The following is a 22,130-nucleotide window of genomic DNA, read 5'->3' as shown; positions in this document are numbered from 1 at the left end:
GCACAGAGCTATCTTGGCATATCTGAAAAATAACCAAATGGGAGTGTGATAAGCTTTTCCTATTTGATTCTGGCATAAGGACATTAGATAAACTGATGCAAGTAACAGTAGACTTTTAATAAAATTAAATAACCATTAACAATTTCAACTGCCCCTAACTGGAACAGGCAGTATTAACAATGTCCTGCCATTTCAGAGGCAAAAAGATGAATATTTGGGTTGGAATGTTGAGGAAGAGGACACAAACAAGACACCAGAGTCCTCTGAGTCTCTTGCAATTATTTTATTTTTTAAAAATTCCAACATAGAGGAAGATTGAAAAATAATACAATTATACAATTCTTAGAAACTAAACTCTGGAGAGAAGAGTAGCAAAGGAAAGGTTGTAAAATAGAAGACAGGATTTGTTTGTTTGTTTTCAGGTGGCAAAGACATAAGTAGCTTTAGAGCAAAACGAAGGAAAGAGAGAGAGAAGATGCTGACACAGTATCTGGCCTTCAGATCAATTTCCCAATGGTTTGCTGAAAGCAGCCAGGCAAGGCCTGGGGAAGCCCAAATCCCTAGGCAGGCATCCCTGGTTATATACCTTAGAAATATTATTTGATAGGTGTGCTATGAGGTGAAAAGTTTGGGAAGCAACAATCCTCAATCTATAAAAATAAATTTCATCCATTCATTCGTTTAAATATTTGAGCATAATTAGGTGTCAGGCACTTTCTCAGGGCTGGGGATAAAGCAAATAACAAAAAGATTCCTGCCCTCGTGGAGCTTACTGGTACTCTCTGGTGGAGTGACCAAGTATATATTTGAAAATTATAAATGTTATAGACAAAAACAAGTAGGGGGACAGGGAGGCAGGGGGATACTGGATGATGGAGATAGATCTGATGAGAAAGGTGACATTTAAACAAATCTCAAGATGGTGAGGGATCAAGTCAAGAAACGGAAGTTTTATGCAAGAGAACAAAGTGGAGAGGCCCCATGGTAAAAGCATGACAAACTGCAGGGAAGCCAGGCACTTTAATGCTTCAATACTCAGTGGCACAGACATTTGTCAGTGGTTTTTTAGCATCTGAAGGGCTCAGTTTTTCATCCAATTATTATTTTTAATGTATTTTTATTGATTTCAGAGAGAGGGAGGGAGAGATAGAAACATCAATGATGATAGAGAATCACTGATAGACTGCCTCCTGCACACCCCCCACTAGGGATCAAGCCTGCAACCCAGGCATGTGCCCTGACTGGGAATCAAACCATGACCTCCTGGTTCATAGGTCGAAGCTCAACCACCGAGCCATGCCAACCAATTTTTTTTTTAAAGCTTCTTCAACAACAAAAAAAGGTAACACATGGCCTTGGCCTGGTAGCTCAGTTACTTGGAGCATCATCCCAGATACCAAAGAGTTGTGAGTTCGATTTCCGGTTGGGATACATACCTACTAGGTTGTGGGTTCAACCCCTAGTTAGGGTGTGTTTGGGAGGCAACCTATCGATGTTTCTCTCCCTCCCTTCCTCTCTCTAAAAAAATCAATAAAAACATATCTTTGGGTGAGGATTTAAAAAAAAAAGATTAACACATGAACTATAACATAGTGCCTGGCAAGAAGGAAACTAAAAAAGTTAATTTTTATTACTTAAAAAAATAGTAAAAGTAAAGTAGAGCTCCTCAACATCAAGTGGGGGTGGTAAGCATGAAACCCTAAATATTTGCTTGTGCTTTCTGTAACCGGCAACTCTTCTGGACAAGACTTACATTGCACAGAATCCCAGAGAAGACCAGGCCTCCAGCAGAGCAACAATGCCTATCTCATCTTGTCTGAAGGTTGAAATCACTAACTGTGTTGGCCTGTGATGCTAATAGAATCTATTAAAGCTCAATGAAATTAGAACAAGTCTGATAATAAGCATCCTTTTATTTGCTGATGCCATTACAAAAACTGATTACATTAGCAACAAAAGTGTTTTCTTGAGTGGAAGTCAGAGGCAGTTACTCTCCAAAATGTTAAGTAAAACAGTGCACAACATCAGTATTAAAATGTTAAATTTTACATTGTCTTTACCACTTTTGATCTTCTGAACAATTTTATTGAGCAAGATAAGATAAAAGATTACATGTTTATTTTATCTTCAGGAATGTAAAGGTCTAATTACTCAAACAGTTTTTATTATAAAACTAAACTCTGAAGGTGTCTACAGAGTTGGCTTTTTTTTTCCTCTCTTTAAATCAGTAGTCTAACAAGGATTAGAAAAGACAAAACTCTGTTCAGTGTTTCTGACGAAGTAGAAAGGGTGGAAACATAAATAAGGCTTTAATTTGGCAAAATATAATACAATGCCTCCTGTTATTCTTGAATGAACAGTTTCTCAATTACTTCACTCTGTAAAAGATCAGAAATAAATAAATTCATTTTAAAACAAAGAAACAAAAGGCAATCAGAAACATCTAACAAGCACCAGAAGTACACATTTGAACTAGCAGGTCCTTTCAACTAGGATCAAAGCAATTAATATTAATAGTAATTCAAGGGGAAAAAAATTCAGAAACTTTTACATGGATTTTAAAATATGAGAGTCAAAACTTCATACCAAACTTAGAATAATGTAAGGATTTTGAAATCCTATTAAAAAACATTTAAGAGAACAACACTGAGAATCCATTTTTATTAGTTCTACTCAAGAGAACTCTACAGCTATTCAGGTGAGTGAGTAGCACTGAAAAGAGGGACTGAAATTTTTACCTTTCCACTCATGCATAAATAGGTTCAGAGATTTTCTGAGGTCATATGAAGCTTTCCAAGTCTGATAAAATGACTAAAGAAATTAACCTTCAAAGGACATAATCAAGTGCAGCATGTGAATTTTGATAGAATGCTGGTTTGGGAAAAATAAAAGCTACTTGAGGTATAGAGGGAACTTAAATATGGGTTTAATACTGAATGATGATATAGAACTACTGTTTTATTTTTGGTGATGTGATACTGATACTGTGGACTTGTAAAGGAATGTGTTTGTTCTGAGGAGATGCACACTGGAGTGCTCAGGGATAAAATGTCATCATTACTTTCAAATGGTTTGACATCAACAAAACATACAGAGAGAGAGAGATGAAGCAGGTAAGCTATGTGAATGTACTATTCATTCAACACTTCTTTGTGTGAAATTTTTCAAAATAAAAAGCTGAGGGGGAAAAGAAGCAATTAGAAAGTTAAAAGTTATCACTGGCTATCATGTTATCTAAACAAGATTAACAGCTGATCAGAAAGTACATATATTAAACTATAAAGTGCTATGTAAACACATTACAGAAAATGAAAACCTGCTCAAGTGTAAAGTGTAGAAATAAAAGCTAGTTTTGATCTGGAACGTCAACACTATATTTCACTACAAAAGAATTCTTTCTTTCAGAAACAAGAGACAATAGCATCATAAAATAATCTATTTGTCAATGGGAGTAGGGGAAGCATATATATACAAAACACATACACAAAACTTCACCCCAGTTTTTCTGGATAACACTGAGAGCCTCTCCCATTCATTATTGATAAACCAAACACAGACCAACTTTAGGAAAAAGTCAGAATTAACACAAGAAACTCTAAGAAGCTGGCAACAAAGGATGAGACAGTATGAGGAGAAAAGGAAGAAGTGGCAGAAGGGATCAGAGCACACGATGTCTGAATCGGGGAGAACAAAAGTACTGATTCAGAGCAGACCCTAAGCCCAGACCACTTTGATTTAAACCCCAGCTCACCAGTTACTAGCTGTGTGACCTACAGCAAGTTACAGAACCAATTTTGGGTCTACTGTATAATGGGAATTAAACCATGCTGGGGTTTGTGAAGATTACATGAATGACAATGCCTATGTGCTAGACCAGGGGTGGGCAAACTTTTTGACTGAGGGCCACAATGGGTTCTTAAACTGGACCGGAGGGCCGGAACAAAAGCATGGATGGAGTGTTTGTGTGAACTAATATAAATTCAAAGTAAACATCATTACATAAGAGGGTACGGTCTTTTTTTTCAATAGTTTTATTCATTTCAAACGGGCCAGATCCTGCCCGCGGGCCGTAGTTTGCCCACGGCTGTGCTAGAAGCATGCTCATGCTTAGAGGCACACTCATGAAGTGTCAGCTATTAAAGTTATCATCCTCCCTCCACAGGACTCCACAAACTGGTTCCAAGGTCAGGGAAGCTGAATCTTACGGTCTGAACGTTTGTGTCCATTTAAAGCCTTATGTTGAGATTCTAAGCCCCGATGTAAATGGGATTTGGAAGTGGGGTCTTTGAAGACCCCACTGTCATGACAGGGATCGGTGTCCTTATAAACAGGATCCAGAGACCTCCCTCACCCCTCTGCCATGTGAGGACACAAAGGGAAGATGGCCATCTTTAAAACAGGAAGGTTTCACTAGAAACAGGATCTGCTGGCACCTTGATCTTGGACTCCCAGCCTCCAGAACTGTGAGAAATAAACTGTTGTTTAAGCCACTCGTCTGTGGGATTTTTGTTATAGATCAAACAGATCAAAACACTGGGGTGATGAAGTTTTTTGATACAGACAGGGACACACTTAGAACACAAAGTTAGGCAAATATGAAATATAAAGAAGAGATTATCTGGGAACAAAAAAGTATATTATAAAATACTAGTGATTGAGATAATTAAGCAATTATCTTAATTTTTTATAAAAGCAGGGGTCTGATAGCCTTCTTTTTGGGGCTTGCAGGGAGAGGAATAGGAGATGGGTAGGAAGACATCCAAAAGAAAAGAAAGGTTAAGGTCTTACCAATTAAGGATATACAATAAATACTCCTATGCCTACAAAATTGCTAAGTACTATGTATTAGGATTTAGAAAACTAAATTACTATCTATCACCTCTCTCATTTTTGTCTTTTAAAAATAGCTTTTCCCTTAGTGATAATGTACAGCATTATCTTAAACAATTCATATATACTAAAAACAAGTCCCCTGATATCAGCTTTAACCTATTACCCTACATTCTGATGATATAAAAATTTATATTTACAATTTAATCATCTAGTAATTTTAAACTAGTTCACAAGAGAGAGAATACATTGAGCTTAAATGATGGCTGAAGTTAAAAACCTGAGAGTGACACCAACAGTTAATGAAGAGCTGTGGGAACCAAGGGATCTGTGGGAGGAGCTAGCCTTGTCAGTGCTGGGCAGAACACACAGAAGGAAGAAGGTCTTCAGTGCCTGGTGGACCTCCACCTTCACACACCCCATTCTATCCTTCCTGCTGTACTACTGTTCATGCTCCACCCCTCCCTTCCACTTGCCAGATATGGACTTATGCTCATCAGCTGACAAAAGACTGCTGAGCTAACACTTATGGGAGCTGCCTGCCAAACGGTTCAGTTTTAGCTGTGTTCCAGAGCATAGATATTTATTTAACAAGTTACTACAATTTTATAAATCAAGATCAAAAAATTTAAAAAAAGTAAAAGTGCTATTACCAATGATCAGTATAAGTATCAAATTTAATATGATTAAGGCAAATGTGGAAAAAGCCCACGTCAAAGATGGTTCACAAGACTTAATATGAGCAACCCATGTGCATGGGGAAAAAATAAAATATTCAAGAACACCTTTGAGATACTGGAGAGATACTACTGATGAGGTCTAAAGACAAAAGTAATCGGTGATCTCATAATTTTTTAAGCTCTTGGAAATGAGCCCTTCCCTTATAACACCAAGACCTATGGACTGACTTCAACCAATTTAGCATATTTCATTTATCTTCCATGCAAACAAAGAACCTGTATTAGATCTAGCAATTAGGAAAGTACTAATGACCTCAGCTAAAAAAACCCAAAACGTTTCATTGGAAAGGCAGGAAGAGAAGCCATTCTACACTAGATGAACAAGTTAATATCAAGAAGTAGATGTTATGAGAATAGTTTATTTTAAGAATTTTGTTGAACAGTGAAATAAAAGAAAAAATAGGGTGGTAACCTAAAGGAAGTGCATGGTTAAAATAAGACATCTGAGCAGGTTTTCAAGACTGAACAGAAGGAGCACATGGAGAGAAGAGAGTAGGGCTTAAGACACTGGAGGATATTTCCTAACTTGGGAATGTGGAAATGTGGCGGAAGTGTAACTCCAGGTAACTGGAAGGTCAACACCCTAAGGCTTAAAGACACAGTATCATCTTTTTGCTGACAGGTTAAGAGATGAGCTGGGTTTATTTGGAAAGTCTTCTTAAAGGTAACTAGCCTGAAATAGCATTTTAAAGGAGAACATATGCTAAGGCAGGTAAGGGGATAATCATTCTATAAAAGTGAGGCAGGCCCTGGCTGGGTGGCTCAGTTGGTTGGAGCATCATCCCATACACTGAAAGGCTGGGGTTCAATTCCCGGTCAGGGCACTTACCTAGGCTGTGGGTTTGATCCCTGGTTGGGGTGGGTATGAGAAGGCAACCAATTGATGTTTCTGTCTCACATCAATGTCTCTCTTGTCTGTCTCTCTCCTTTCCCCTCTCTCTTAAAATTAATAAGCATGTCCTTGAGTGAGGATTAAAAAAAAAAGACAGAATGCCCCTGTAATAAAAATAGCTGTCCAATGGAAGCATGGAGCAGAGTGCGGAATCTCGGAGGGAAGGTGGGGGAGGGTGGGTGTGTGGGAGGTAATCAACCAAAGATGTTATATGCATACATGCATTACCCATGGGTACAGACAATAGCATGGTGAAGGCCTAGGATGGAGGGTGTGGTTGGGCTGGAGGGGGTCAATGGGGAGAAAAAGGAGGCATAAGCAATACTTTCAACAATAAAGATTAAAAAAATAAAGTTAAAGCATAGGATATTAAATAAATAAATAAATAAATAAATAAATTAAATTAAAGTAAACCATGTCTTAAAAAAAAAATAGCTGTCCATTCCAGCTTTTCCAGGACACCTAACTTACCCTGAGGCCTCTGTACAGACTTAAAGAGTCTTAAGTAAGGGTTCTGAAAGGGACAGTTCAGTGACGAGTTGTTGCACAAGCCACTCCACTCATCTCCAGGATACCATGATTATTTTAGAACAAACAGCTTAAGTATTCCATGCATATTGTAATATCCTAATTACCCAAGGCTAATAAGACTTAAATCATTCTGAAAACAGATAAAACCCAGGAATCAACTAATTAGCTGATCTTATTCACCAGCTAAAACACAAGTCACTTTTTAAATATATATATTTTAAACTTACTTTTAGTTATAGCTGACACGCAATATTATATTAGTTTCAGGCATACAACAGTTATTCCACATTTATACACCTTGCAAAGTGATCACTACAATAAGTCTATCAACCATTTGTCACCGATCATAGTTATCACATTACTGACTATATTCTCTATGCTGCACATTACATCCCTGCAAGTCATTTTTAAGTGGCAACAAATCTGAGCTTTCCCAGGTAATATAGGCAATAAAATTTCTTAACATGGTTTGGTTAGTGATGGATTTATTTATCTTCTATTAAGACCGTCACTTCAGGAGTTAAAAAATGGATCTGGTTAGCTTTATAATCAAGCAAAGAAACAAAGAAAATCCAGCATCCAATTTAAAGAAATTATAATGACCTGATTTTCAGCTCAGAATCTTAGCTTAGTAAAAACATCACAGTCACTTTATTTTACCAAGTCATTAAAAAAAATGCACAGATACTTTACCAGAACTTAGATCAGGATAAAGTAAAGAAGTTGCAGACGTTATGGCAATGAACAAAACCTATGTAAACAAGTTACAAGAGTGTATGTTTTATGCAAAGGTCAAGGGAGATAAAAATAAAGGTTTTTTTCCCTCCCTCCAAGCTGAAGACCAAAATATGTACAAAATGGTAATAAAGCTCCAAAAAAGCTAAAGCTGTCACTGGAGGTTCTGAAAGAGATAGAGGAAATATTTCTGCTAGGGCAATAACAGCTCCTGTATTTATGATAAACACACTCTACACAGACATTCACATACACACACTATGCCTATTACCCACAGACAGACAGGAATAATTCAGTGATTCTTACCTACTACCGGGTAGTGTTCTTTCTCCTTTGTGAGCTGTTGGTTTACTGCCTGAAGCAACTGCTGTAACTGTGCTACAGTCTGATTTAGACTTACAGACATAGTCTCCTTCTCAGAAGACTCCTAAAACAAAGATAGAAGTAGTGAAAAACTCCAAACACAAGAAAAGGGCAGAACATTTTTGTTTTAAATACAACATGAAATATCTGAAAGGTGACATGAAAATCAATAATAAAAACACATAGAGAAAGAGTGTTTGATACCTAGTGATGCAAATTAGTTTGCACCAAAGAAAGCTGTCATAAATGTTGTCGCTGGACCACAAAGGGAAAAACCTAGAATCTCTGAATGTCAGATATGAATTCATTTCTCTGCTCAGAAAAAAATATGCAGGGCACGAAAGAAGAGAACATTCATAATAACAGTAAAAACAACAATAAACATATACTGAGCTTTTCTAAGTGCTAGGCACTGTTGTGTTACCAGTTATGTTAAGTGATTTATATCAGCGGTCGCCAATCGGTGGTCCATGAGGTCCAAAAGGTTGGCGACCGCTGATTTATACAGTAACTCACTTATTCCTTTCAACAATCCTACAATATAGGTACTATTATAATTGCCTTTTACAAATGGGGCAACTGAACCACAGAGAGGCTAAGGAATATGGCTGAAGTCTTACAACTACTAAGCAGTAGGGGCAGGATTCTAACACAAGCAGTCTATACTCTTAAACAGTATACCAAAATACCTCCCAACACAAACCTTGATTAACATCTTATTAAGCTAAAGTGAAAACAAACATTAATAAAAACACTGCATTTCAGAGATAGGGTATCAGTTAAAAAAGCAACATGACTGATGGAAGTACATTACAAAGGCTTTTTTTTTTATCCTCACCGGAGGATTTTTTTAAAAATTGATTTGAGAGAGAGAGGAAGGGGGAGGGAGGGAGGGAAGAAGGGAGAGAGAAGATGAGAAAGAGGAGAGAGAAAGGAAGAGGGAGAGAGGGAAGAGAGAGGGACAGAACGGGAGAGGGACTGATCCGTTGCCTCTGATGTACGGGCCCTGACTGGGGATTTAACCTGCAACCTTTTCATGTGTAGGATGATAATCTAACCAACTGAGGAACCCAGCCAGGGCTACAAAGGCATTTTTTAAGTCATAGATGGATCTTGTACATGTTTAACTTCACTTAATTTATAAGGTAATTAGCCCTGAGATTTGAAGTTAAAGAAAAGACATACCGATTCTGGGGAAACATCACTATTCTCAATAACAGTAGTGTCACCAGCAGCTTTTACTATTTTTGACTGGATAAGATCCAGTGACTGTTGAGCCTGTAAAGAAAGCAATATGGTAGCCTCCACAAACTACAACTGATAATTAAATATAGACAAGAAAAAAAATGAGCGATTTTCTTACATCTTTTGTACAAGAATAAAGCTCTTCTAAAAACACAATGTAAAGCCAACCTATTCAGTTTTTTCTCCAAAATGAAAACAGCTTCCTCCCCCACCAGACTATAAAAACACATGGCTCACTGTTTTTAAAAAATTCAAACAATACACATTTAGGATAACATTAAGCTAGGTCAGGGGTCAGCCAAGTCTGGCCATAGCCTGTTTTTATACAGCTCACAAGCTAAGAATGGTATTTACATTTATGAAAGATTATGTTAAACAAACAAAGAACAGTATGTGAGAGGAAGTCATATGTGGCTCACAAATCCTAAAATAGTTTGTAGTTTTGCTGACCCCTGGTCTAGATCCTTCTTCTATGCATACAAGGGCAAATAGAAAACTGGCCAAAAAAAAAAGTATAAATGGTCTTTAACATACATGCTGTTTTATACTTGTTTGTTTCACATTGTATTTTATTAACTTTTTTCATGTCAATAAATATTTATGTGCATTTCCAATCAAGTGCTACATGGTCTTTCTATATAGGCATGGGCACAATACTATTGCCTATTGTTGCCATTTTAGCCATCACAAATAACATGGCATATCTAGTATCTTTGAGTGCCTGTTTAATAGCCTTAAAGTATGTCTGAGAAACTAAATTGCTAAGCTAAAACTACATGTTTTATATATTTGGTCCAGAGGTCAAAAATTACCACATACTAAAGTAAACTAGACTGCTCAGCCTTGACAACTGTATCATGTTCCTAAGTTTTGAGCTCTAAAACAAACTTCCTAAGTTCACATTTTATCTACTGGTAACAATAACACCGAAGTAATCTGAAGCAATTCTGAATTCCTATTTTTGCATAACATCATACAGAACCAACAAAAACATTTCTTTCAACTTTTGAAAAAGTGATGTATTTGTTTTGCTAATAAACAGGATCACAGCTCTAAAGCAGCTTTGATAATAAGCACACGTGAATTAGACTTTGAAAAATATCTCAAAATTACAAATAACCTGTCAACCTAATGCAAAGAATAAAAAATGTAATCCTAAAAACTGCCTATTTATGAGACTAAGAAAAATGTAGAATGTAAAAAGGATTTAATTGTGGATAGTATAATATTAATAAAGGCAAATATAAGAACTAATCATTAACTGGAAAAAAATGTATTTCTACAAAGTAATAAATGAAAGGAACAAACTTCTGAAACATCAGAGGTCTATATACATCTTTCAGATCCATGAAGATAAACAACTACATAAGCAAATTCCTCCCCACCCCCCAAAAAATATATGGCTGTAAATAAGTTTTAAAAAAAGAATAACTTCAAATAAATTTAAAGTTTATGCTATACATTATAAAGAAATTAATTACACAAATGTGATGAAATGATGAGGCAAATTAAGAATGTTAAAACAAGCCAAAAAGTTCAGTTCCAAAAACTATATATCAAATAGTTCAAATTTATATAATGCAAAACAAATTAATATAATGCAAAAAATATAATGCAAAAAATAACAAATTAATATAATGCAAAAAATAACAGCAGAATTAGCAGTGTTTAAGATTCAAGGCACAATATTGCATAATGCAATACCATCTTCTGGACAAGCAGTGTCTTACCTTATGCAAGTCACCAGCTACCTTTTGTCGTTCACTTTGTTCAGTTTTAAGTTTTGTGAGAGTTTCATTTAACTGTGTTTTTAGCTGTAAAAATAAAGGACACCATAATCAACTTTATTTTCATCCTTCTTTGATTATGCTTAGACCTCTAGGACTGAAGAATGAATGAGAAAGAACGGGATCTCTAACAGTTATGCACAGTGGATTAGCAATATGCTGCACCAGATGTATAGAAAAGCTAAGCAGTGGAGGATCCCATCTGTAAAGCTAAGTCAATGTAAGAAAAGCTATAGAAACAAACTAGAGTTTAGAGAAGAAAATTGTAAATGTAAAAACAAAACCATTAAATTCTAGTCAAGTGCCTTTAAAAAGTATTCCTATTCGCTATTCATAATAATTCATTCATATTGAAATTGTTCAAATTAAAAGGCAAGCAGGCCCTAGCCAGTTTTGTTCAGTGGATAGAGCATCAGCCTGCAGACTGAAGGGTCCTGGGTTCAATTTTGGTCAAGGGCACATGCCAGGGTTGCGGACTTGATCTCTCTTATTACTGATGTTCTCTCTCTCTTCCTCTCTGAAATCAATAAAAATATATTTAAAAAAATAAATAAAAGGCAAGTAGTCAGAAACTTTATTAATTTTTAGACTTTCATGACTATACAGTTAAGAAAAGTCAATTGTGTAATATTTTAAAAGACATTGAACAAAAGACTGCAAATCCAGTAAAATGATAACTTCAAAAATTTTAATGTTGCTCATCCTTTAAAATGGCACTGAAGAAATGAGTGCAAGACCATACTGGCCTAATAATGGCAACAAGAAATGTCCTAAGACACACTTCTCAATAACCAACTTGCCAAAACAGTAATAAAGCTCTATAAAACTTTAATGCCAATACAGAATGCCTCTAATCTTGTTAACTGTTCTGATTAAGTATGAATAAGGAAAATGGACTACAATGACAAAAAAAAAACCAACCAACAAAACTTTCTTATTTAAACTCACCAAGTTAACTGATTTAGCCTCCCACCCAGAGGCATAACATTTCAAAGAGGTCTGGAGACTCAAAAGGGGGAAATACAAAATGCTGACATTTCGAACTGGAGGGAGAATTAATGGGGGACATTCATTTGGAAATATTATTTTTAGAACTCTATTTAAATCCCAACTTCTTCAGTTTTTGCTCCTTTACTTAATTCTGATTTAATACACCAGATATTTAATTCTGATTTAATATCTTTCTCTCCCTCTCCCTTCCTCTTTGAAATCAATAAAAACATTAAAAAAAAAAAAAGACCTCCTGACAGAAGTTGAGAAGCAAATAATCAAAGAGAGCATCAGTTTGAATGAGACTCAACCATAATCCTGCGGGTTTGATGCCACTGTTAGAGTCAGTCACCAAGCACTAAAGTTAATAGTAATGTCTCCAACAATGATGACAGAGAATCATTGCTTGGCTGCCTCCTACACGCCCCTTATTAGGCAATCGAGCCTGCAACCCAGACATGTGCCCTGACTGGGAATTGAACTGTGACCTCCTGGTTTATATAGCTCAACACTCAATCACTGAGCCACTGTGGCCGAGCAAGAGGTTATTCCTTTGGCCCAAGAACATACCATGTAAGTATAGGCAAATAAAATTATTTTAATTTATCTTAAAATGTGGCAACAGTTTTCCTGAGCAAACAAACAGGAAAAACTAAAATTAAGATTACAAACTCAATGTGAAAAAACCCACTCAAAATGGCCTCTTGCCCGGCCATGGTGGCTCAGTGGTTGAGTGATCACCTATAAACCAGGTGATCACAGTTCAATTCCCAGTCAAGGCACATGTCCGGGTTGCAGGCTCGATTCCCCAATAGGGGGCATATAGGAGGCAGCCGATCAATGATTCTCTTTCATCATTGATGTTTCTATCTTTCCCTCTCCCTTCCTCTCTGAAATCAATAAAAACATTAAAAAAACAAAACAAAACAAAACCTCCTGACAGAAGTCGAGGAGCAAATAATCAAAGAGAGCATCAGTCCGAATGAAGACTCAACCATAATCCTGTGGGTTTGATGTCACTGTTAGAGTCAGTCACCACGCACCAAAGTTAATAGTAGTATCTCCAACAATAGTAGGAGAAATTATTTTCTAAAAACACATTATAGAGTAAGGCTTACAGCTGTAGCATACCAGTCCTGATCTGTACAATGAATGTATAGCAAACATATGTATAAAACTAGTCTCACACTGCAGTGGGAATGACTCAATTAAGATAAAATGAAGGTAAATAAAACAAAAATTTTATTTAAAAACTAAAGAGGTTGTTGTGTGTATGTGTGTGTTTGGGGGAGAAGGGTGAGGCTCTACATGTACATTCCATAGAGCCTTATTCTGAAAACTAATTCCCATAAATCACTAACATAACACAGAAAATCAACCACAAATGGGTAAGTTAAGAAGTTTTCTTTGGTACCTATAGCAAAGTAATAAGAAATTTCCAAACTGGGCAGGATTAACTTGGTATAAGAAGAAAACTTACTGTAATCTTTCTAGAGTTTATTCTGGTACTTTTTAAAAATCTAATCACATGCTATAACAATTTTTAAGTCACGGAAAGACATAACAATTGTTTTCAAAACATAATACAAGATAGTCATATTTATCTAACAACTAAGCCTGACACAATCAGTATAAATTTCCAGAAATTTAATAATGGGAGTACTCTATGTCTATAGACATTTAGCTAACTTTAGTTAAATCTTTAAGTCTATAGCTTCATGACTACTATGCCCTAAATGATATGTTGATGATAAAGAATTTCATAAGCTTTTTGTTAACTATCTGTATAATAAAAACCTAAGCAACCGTTATGGCGGAACAACCAGAACCACCAGTCACTATGATGTGCACTGACCCCTAGGGGGCAGACACTCAATGCAGGAGCTGCCTGCCCCCTGGTGGTCAGTGCGCTCCCACAGGGGGAGCCCCGCTCAGTCAGAAGCCGGGCTCATGGCTGGCAAGTGCAGCAGCGGTAGCAGGAGCCTCTCCCACCTCCGTGGCAGCACAAAGGAACAGCGAGCTGAGCAGTAAGGAGTGAGCAGACGGGTGGTAAGGAACAAGGGCTCCCAGGGATCAGGCCTAAGCCAGCAGTCAGACATCCCCCAAGGGGTCCCGGACTGCAAGAGGGCACAGGCTGGGCTGAGGTAACCCCCGTCACCCCCAGTGCACGAATTTAGAGCACCGGGCCTCTAGTAATTTATAGAAAGACCAGTTAAAATAAGAAACTGGATTAGATTATTGCTCTTGAATGAAGAGGCTGCATCTTCAACCTTTAATATTCTCCTCCTTCCAGGTTAAAAAATAAGAGGTATAATTAATTATGGTAACTCTGAGAAGAGAATCTTCACAATTCAGTCAGTCTTTACCAGCATGTTTCATTTCTTTATTCGTAATGCTGTTCAAGAAATTAGGTTTCATAAAACACGGAAAATTTCTCTGAGAAAGAGTTGCAAGCCAAACATGCTATTGTTAGGAGCTAAGAAAAGAAGGATCATCTTAGGAATCAAGAAAAGAAAGATCACCTCAGGAGTCAACAGAATATGAAGATTATCTTAAACTTACAAAATTGCCAAGCTAAAGATGTTAGCAGGGAGAAAAAGTTTGGATGGTTTCTCCACGTGTCATCACAAGTGTTTTCAGAGCCTACTTGATACCCAGTGGAGAACAAGCTTCTTACCAAATTTAGCTCTTCATTCTGTCTTACTGCTTCAGAATATGAATCATCAAGTTTTTTCTGCAATTCAGTCAACAGATCTTTCAGCTGCAATGAAGTTTAGAGTTTAAGATTGATCTCCTTATGGTAGCCCATGTTATGTATGCAACTTGGAAGCTCTGCCACTAACAACTTACACTAAAATATGTTATTACTCTGTTATAAACTTAATTTAAGTAGAGAAGCAAGGTTGAAAAAATTCTACTGTAAGTACCTCTCTGACTTCTGTGACATAGGTAGATCGTTCAATTTCTGCCTTCTCTAGTTCCATTTCCAAATTCTCTCGTTCTCTTCTCAGCTAGTAATGCAACAAAGAAGGAAAAGTTAACAAACCCATTTAAGATTTCCCTTCATGATGCTTCTCCACAATGAAGAGTTATGACACTTCTGAATAAAAAACCACTATCTCAAAAACTACAAGATATTCTTAAATGCATAACAAGTGCATAAGTAGACTAAAGAAGTCTTAACACAGATCTTTAAAAAAAACACCATACGCTTAATGCTAAACAGTCAAACAATGAAATAACATACATTTTCAATATCTTTATTTTCTCTTCTTAACTGCTCTAGCTCGTGTTCCAAAGATGTGAATGACAACTGCATCTGAAATATGAAACAATTATATGACCAACTAAACCACCAAAGATATAGATACTTCTAATTTCTAGAACAGTGGTCGGCAAACTGCAGCTCGTGAGCCACATGTGGCTCTTTGTCCCCTTGAGTGTGGCTCTTCCACAAAATACTGACTTCTGCGCATGGGCCATGAAGTTTCAATCGCACTGTACATGCGCGCCCGCACGTGGTATTTTGTGGAAGAGCCACACTCAAGGGGACAAAGAACCGCATGTGGCTCGCGAGCCGCAGTTTGCCGACCACTGTTCTAGAATTTTAATCCATTTTCTTGAAATGCATCTCATTTAAAGCTATAATGAATTTTAAAAGACCTTAAAAATGAGAGTGTCACATTTAACTTGATTTAAATTGCAGTAAAAATCCACCCCTTTTGCGTGTCATTATATTAGGCCTTGCCAGAAGTGCTTAAATTTTTTAACAATTAACTTATAACTGACTGTATTTAGTCCCCAAATGCATTAACATAGAGTACCATCAGCATCCCTAAATTCTGCACAGGTTGGCCCAGAAAAACAAGCAAGCAACAGATGGCACTCTTTACCACACCCAAGTAAATGGGAGAGAAATTAAGATTGCACAAAAACATCCAGTTCCATAAAGAATATAAGAACTTATTTTTTTCTTGAATACTATATGCCATGGGTCACAACATAATGTTATAAAAGTCATTGTGGCCTGGCCAGTGATTGTGCATCGGCCTATGAACAAGGAGGTAATGGTTTGATTCCCAGTTAGGGCACATGCCTGGGGTTGCGGGCTTGATCCCCAGTAGGGGGCGTGCAGGAGGCAGCTGATCGATGACTCTCTCTCATCACTGATGCTTCTATCTTTCTCTCCCTCTCCCTTCCTCTCTCTGAAATCAATAAAAACCTATTTTTAAAAGTCATTTTGAACTCCGAATAATTTAACTCGTGTCACTGCATAGTAGTTCTGTAACTTTCAAAGCACTTTATATTCTTTATCATTATCCTTTAGTTGTACTCTAAACCAATGATTCTCAATCATGGTTGGGAATCATAATCACTTGAGGGGCTCTTTAAAGCAGACTGCTGGCCCCACAGAGTTTCAGATGCAATAAGTCTTGGGTGAGACTCAAGAACGCATTTTTTAACAAGTTCCCAGGTGATGCTGATGTTGCTGGTTCAGGGCCCACAATTTAAGAATCACTGCTCTAGCCGGTTTCAGTGGATAGAGAGCGTCAGCCTGCGAACTGGAAGGTCCTGGGTTCGATTTCAGTCAAGAGCACATGCCTGGGTTGTGGGCTCGATCCCCAGTAGGGGGCATGCAGGAGGCAGCCAATCAATGATTCTCTCTCATCACTGATGTTTCTGTCTCTCTCTCCCTCTCCCTTCCTCTCTAAAGTCAATAAAAATATTATTTTTTTTAAAATCAGTTTTAAATAAGCTCTTCCTTTTTTAAATACAGTACCTTTGTAATAGTCTTTTGTGACTCATCGACCTTAACTTTCCATTTATTTTCTTCCTGCTCCACACTTCTCTGTAGCTTCTGTAAAATACCTTCCTATGGATAAAAGTATAGTTGTTTTGAAAAATTCATGCTCTGATGCTAAAATAAACTATTTAAGCCACTAAGGAATAAGTTAATGATTTTTAAATGAAACCAGAATGTAGATTAAAAATCATTTCCTACTGTTTCTGCAAGGACGGATTTATATTTTTCACACTCTAGCTGTAACAATGTGTGCATTTCATCAGCTTCTTTCAACTTGTGCTCTAGAACCTGCAAAAAATGACATAAAGAAAAATTCCCTAGTTTTACCAGAAAGTCTTGTGCTTCAAATTTGTTTCAATACTTACTGGTATATTATGACAAGTGGTTTCTGTTTTAAAATGAAACACTACATTTCAACCTTCTTAAGGAGCAATAAAGTACAATGACCTTTTTGGTCATTTGGTTTTTGCTAATAAAACTCAGTCTGTTTACTACAAAACATATTACACAATCATATAATAAAAGGCTAATATGCAAATCGACTAAACAGTGGAACAACCGGTTGCTATGATGCACACTGACCACCAGGGGGTCAGTGCACTCCCACAGGGGGAGCCCTGTTCAGCCAGAAGCCGGGCTCATGGCTGACAAGTGCAGTGGCATTGGAGGGAGCCTCTCCCGCCTCTGCTGCAGGTGGGCAGTAAGGAACTAGGGGTCCTGAACTGTGAGAGCTCTGGACGGCGAGAGGGATGTCTGACTGCCGGCTTAGGCCTGATACCCAGGGGGATCAGGCCTAAGCTGGCAGATGGACATCCCCCGTGGAGTCCCAGACTGCAAGAGGGTGCAGGCTGGGCTGAGGGACCACCCCCAACCACAACACACACACACACACACACACGCACGCATGCACGCACGCACGCACGCACACAGTGCACAAATGTTGTGCACCGGGCCTCTAGTCTATATATATAAAAGCTTAAGCAACTGAACGACCAGTCACTATGACACTCACTGACCACCAGGGGCAGACACTCAACACAGGAGCTGCCCCTGGTGGTCAGTGTGCTCCCATAGCAGGAGCACCACTCAGCTGACCAACAGGTGCCTGACGCCGGGCTCATGGCTGGCAAGTGCAGCTGGGGCAGCAGTGGCAGGCACAGTCAGGGCCCAGAATAGCGGGAGCTTCAGCCAGCCCAGGCTTGGGCTCCTCCCTGGCTGCCTGCCGCTTTGCACACTACTACACCCCCGAGGGGTCCTGGATTGCAAGAGGGTGCAGGCCAGGCTGAGGGACCCCACCGGTGCACGGATTCGTCCACAGGTGGGGTCCCTCTGGGTGGCCTGCAGGGATCGGGCTGAAACTTGCAGTCCAACGCCACCTGCAGCTCCTACCTGCCGCTCCCACTCATCCCAGCCCCAATGTATCTGCCACGGGCTCATGCCCAATCAGTCCCAACTGGGAGAGGCTTGCACTGCTGCAGCAGCACTCGCCAGCCATGAGCGCTCCATCTGGCGCCCTCCCAAGGGGAGTGACCTTGGGATCAGGCTGAAACTGGCTCTCCGACATCTCCTGAAGGGTCCCAATTTGCAAGAGGGCGCAGGCCAGGCTGAGGGACCCCACTGGTGCACGATTGGGCTGGGGAGGGTCAGTGGGAGGGCTCCAGGGTGTGTCTGGCCTATCTCGCTCAGTCCTGACCAGCCGGACCCCAGCAGCAAGCTAACCTACTAGTTGGAGCATCTGCCCCCTTGGTGGTCAGTGCACATCATAGCAAGCAGTTGAGTATCCTTAGCATATCATTAGCATATTACACTTTGATTGGTTGTTCAGTTGTTCAGTCTATTTGCATATTACCCTTTTATTATATAGGACTAGAAGCCTGGTGCATGAAATTCATGCACTGGGGGGGGGGGGTGTCCCTCAGCCCAGACTGCACCCTCTCCAATCCGGGACCCCTTGGGGGACATCCCTCTCATAATCCAGGACCACTGGCTCCTAACCGCTTGCCTGCCTATTGGCTTGATCGCCGCCTAACCGCTCCCCTGCTGGCCTGATGGCTTCCAACTGCTCTCCCCTGCTGGCCTTATGGCCCCTAACTGCCTCTGCCTCAGCCCCCACCACCGTGGCTTTGTCTGGAAGGAAGTCAGATGGTTGGAAGATGTCTGGTCTCCTGGTCTAATTAGCATATTACCCTTTTATTAGTATAGATAGGCTCATCACTCTCTAGCAGGATGGTAAAATCAAAGCAAATCCACATGTGAAGTAAAGTCATAATACCTAGGCTACACACATGGGAAAAATGATTTTTAATCATGTCACTTGACATACAAAGAAAAGTTAATCCCCAAATTTCAGTAGGCAAGGATAAAAACACATCTAGGTTCTGAACACTTCTAATGATGTACCTGGAGTTGCTTTAGCAAACCAGTCAGTTTCTACCTACCTACCTCAACTGAGCTTTACTTTTTAAATTCAGGCTAAAAAGAGAGTAAGAGATAAATATTCAGTTTTAGAACTGAGTTGTACAGCTAAAGAAATGGCAAACATTAACTTTGTATACAAATCAAATGCATGGAAGACTTAGAGCATTTTTACCAAAATTTACACAAAATGAAATCATCTTATACTTTCTCAAAACATCGTTATTTTGCCCTGGCTGGTGTAACCAATTGGTTAGAGTGACAGCCCGCCCACTGAAGGGTCTCCGATTGGATTCTCAATCAAGGACACGTACCTGGGTTGTGGATCTCATCCCTGGACAGGGTAGGGGCGAGTAAGGGAAGCAACCAATCCCTGTGTCTCTCTCACATTGATGTGTTTTTTCTCTCTCTCTCTTTCCCTTCCTTCCTTCCATCCTCTCAAAATCAAGGGGGAAAATAGCCTCAGGTGAGGATTAACAACAACAACAAAAGTCATTAGCCTATTCATACTATATATCTTTTATCTTTCCCAAGCTCATAAAGAAAAATTCTGATTTAATTCTTTTTTGGTTAAAACATAGATATTTCACTTCTTAAACTAACCTTAACCTCCTCTGAACCAGAAGTTCCAGTCATACATTCTTTTGCCTTCTTTTCAAATCCACGCAACCATTCGCTATAATTCTATGGAGAAGAAAAGTAAAAATAAACAATATCCAAAAATATATAAATAAAATAGGTAAACATTTTTAAATAACTAATTTATATTATACTGTAAAAGAAAACTACATAGCCCTGGCCAATGTGGCTTAGTTGGGTGAGTGTTGTCCTGTGCACTGAAAAGTAGCTGGTTGATTCCTGGTCAGGGCACACGCCTAGGTTGTGTGTGGGAGGCAACTGATTGATGTTTCTCCCTCATCTCTCTCTCTCTCTCTCTCTCTCTCTCTCTCTCTCTCTCTCTCTCTCTCTCTCTCTCCCCCCTTTCCCTCCACCTCTCTCCCTTCCTCTCTTTCTAAAATCAATAAAAGCATTTTTTTTAAGGAAAACTACATAGACAAACACCAGCCCTCTGGAAATTTCAAAGAAGAATATAATGCATAAATTGTATATAACCACCCTGGGCAGGAGGCACAGCTGGCCAAAGCATCATCCTGTACACCAAAAGGCTGAGGGTTCAATTCCTGGTCAGGGCACATGCCTAGGTTTCAGGTTTGATCCCTATCAAGGCGAGTATGAGGCAACCAATCAATGTTTTCATCTCACACTGATGTTTTTCTCTCTCTCTCTAAAAGAATAAAAAACATATCCTTGGGTGAGGATTTTTTTAAAAATTTTACATAACCAAGCCTTGAAAATAAACACTAAAAATATACCTATGGGCACATGCTCTCCCTCCCAGGAGCGTGCCCACACCTTTCCTTTCTTCCTCTTCTCTCCCCATAGGCATGCATCTCCTAAACTCTAAGGGACCCACAGGGCTTACAACCAGGGAGCATTGGGCAGCAGCAGTTCATCCCAGGCTAATCCCCTGACTGTCCCCAAGGCCCCCTATTCCCCAACTTCTCAGCAAGCCAAAGCAGCCCAGCCTAGGCTCATTTTCCACCTTGTCCCTCCCTTGTTTCACTGTCCCAAGCTTTAATAAATGTCCTCTAAAAATAAAAAATATATATATAAACTTAAGTCTTATAGTTTTAGTCATTATTCTAAATTTTAGAACAATTTATTCTACATTTTGGATGCTTCTTATCTAAATTTTATACTTTGATAGAGTATTTATTTGTTAGATAATTTAAATCAAATTTCCTCTTAATCCTCTTTTAAGTCTTTGGTTTAGTTTATTCTAAAAAAAAAACACAAATGAAATTTCTATTAACTGCTGTAATTTAAAGCTTCATTTACATGCTGAATAAGGATTCTCTATAGTCTATCAAATCAGAACAAAAAAATGAAGAAAAACTGGATGTGAGATCACCCCATAGTACAATAAAATAATACCCCCAAAGCACAAATAAGTAAAAAAAGCCCCTCCTTAAAAAGAAAACATTCACATTTTCACATTATAAATCTGAACCAAGACTAAGTGGATACTATTAAAATCCTACTTCGCTTCACATACTGGGATTTAATATAAATAAACGTCAGCTGAAAAACTGATTTAGTTGTGTAAAATTTGTAACCCTCCAAGTCAGTGATGTCGAACCTTTTGAGCTCGGTGTGTCAGCATTTTGAAAAACCTTATCTTAACTCTGGTGCCGTGTCACACATAGAAATTTTTTTATATTTGCAACCATTGTATAAAAAAGATTTATATTTTTGATATTTATTTTATATATTTAAATGCCATTTAACAAAGAAAAATCAACCAAAAAAATGAGTTCGCGTGTCACCTCTGGCACGCATGTCATAGGTTCGCCATCACTGCTCTAGGTCATATAGCTTACATCTCTCCTATGCTGATGAAGTGCACCACACTGCCTATGCAGTTGTCTTGCTCCTACTCCCATAGTGTTGAGCCTGAATCTAATCAGGCCTCTACTGACAACCAGGGATTCAGTCAGCTACATCCAAACAGGGTAACTACATATAAAACATAGGGTTTGTGGTGTGTGTGTTTTTTAAAGGGTAGGGACTGCTAACAAATAGAAGGGAACCCATGCAATAAAAAAATCTAAGAGACATCTTAAACAAATCACATTGTTGACCCTTACTTGGGTCCTGACTAACACACAATACAATAAGTAGTTATTATTTCATTAAAATAGATAATTGGTATGACAAACTAGAAAAATGTACTAAAT

The 22,130-nt window shown here is 38.5% G+C and overlaps 1 protein-coding gene across 18 annotated transcripts in view; it reads right to left on the bottom strand.

The window, feature by feature from the left end:
- Positions 1 to 1,893: 1,893 nt before the first annotated feature.
- KTN1 (kinectin 1) overlaps positions 1,894 to 22,130 on the bottom strand; it is a 104,205-nt gene continuing 83,968 nt past the window's right edge. For 9 of the 18 annotated variants that reach the window (XM_036308080.1, XM_036308144.1, XM_036308116.1 and 6 more), the window contains 10 exons: positions 19,936 to 20,016; positions 17,116 to 17,205; positions 16,894 to 16,986; positions 15,361 to 15,432; positions 15,041 to 15,124; positions 14,791 to 14,874; positions 11,067 to 11,150; positions 9,277 to 9,369; positions 8,035 to 8,155; positions 1,894 to 2,378 (listed from right to left, as the gene is read on the bottom strand). In XM_036308080.1, the coding sequence (XP_036163973.1) occupies positions 2,374 to 2,378; positions 8,035 to 8,155; positions 9,277 to 9,369; positions 11,067 to 11,150; positions 14,791 to 14,874; positions 15,041 to 15,124; positions 15,361 to 15,432; positions 16,894 to 16,986; positions 17,116 to 17,205; positions 19,936 to 20,016 (807 nt within the window). In that variant the 3' untranslated portion in view covers positions 1,894 to 2,373. Of the gene's footprint in view, positions 2,379 to 8,034; positions 8,156 to 9,276; positions 9,370 to 11,066; positions 11,151 to 14,675; positions 14,875 to 15,040; positions 15,125 to 15,360; positions 15,433 to 16,893; positions 16,987 to 17,115; positions 17,206 to 19,935; positions 20,017 to 22,130 lie in introns of those variants that run through there. The other 9 variants (XM_036308135.1, XM_036308206.1, XM_036308181.1 and 6 more) reach the window with 7 other exon arrangements.

This window comes from Myotis myotis, unplaced genomic scaffold (assembly GCF_014108235.1).
Source record: "Myotis myotis isolate mMyoMyo1 unplaced genomic scaffold, mMyoMyo1.p scaffold_m19_p_1, whole genome shotgun sequence".
NCBI lineage: Eukaryota > Metazoa > Chordata > Mammalia > Chiroptera > Vespertilionidae > Myotis > Myotis myotis.
This window is presented reverse-complemented; position numbering and strand designations above follow the sequence as displayed.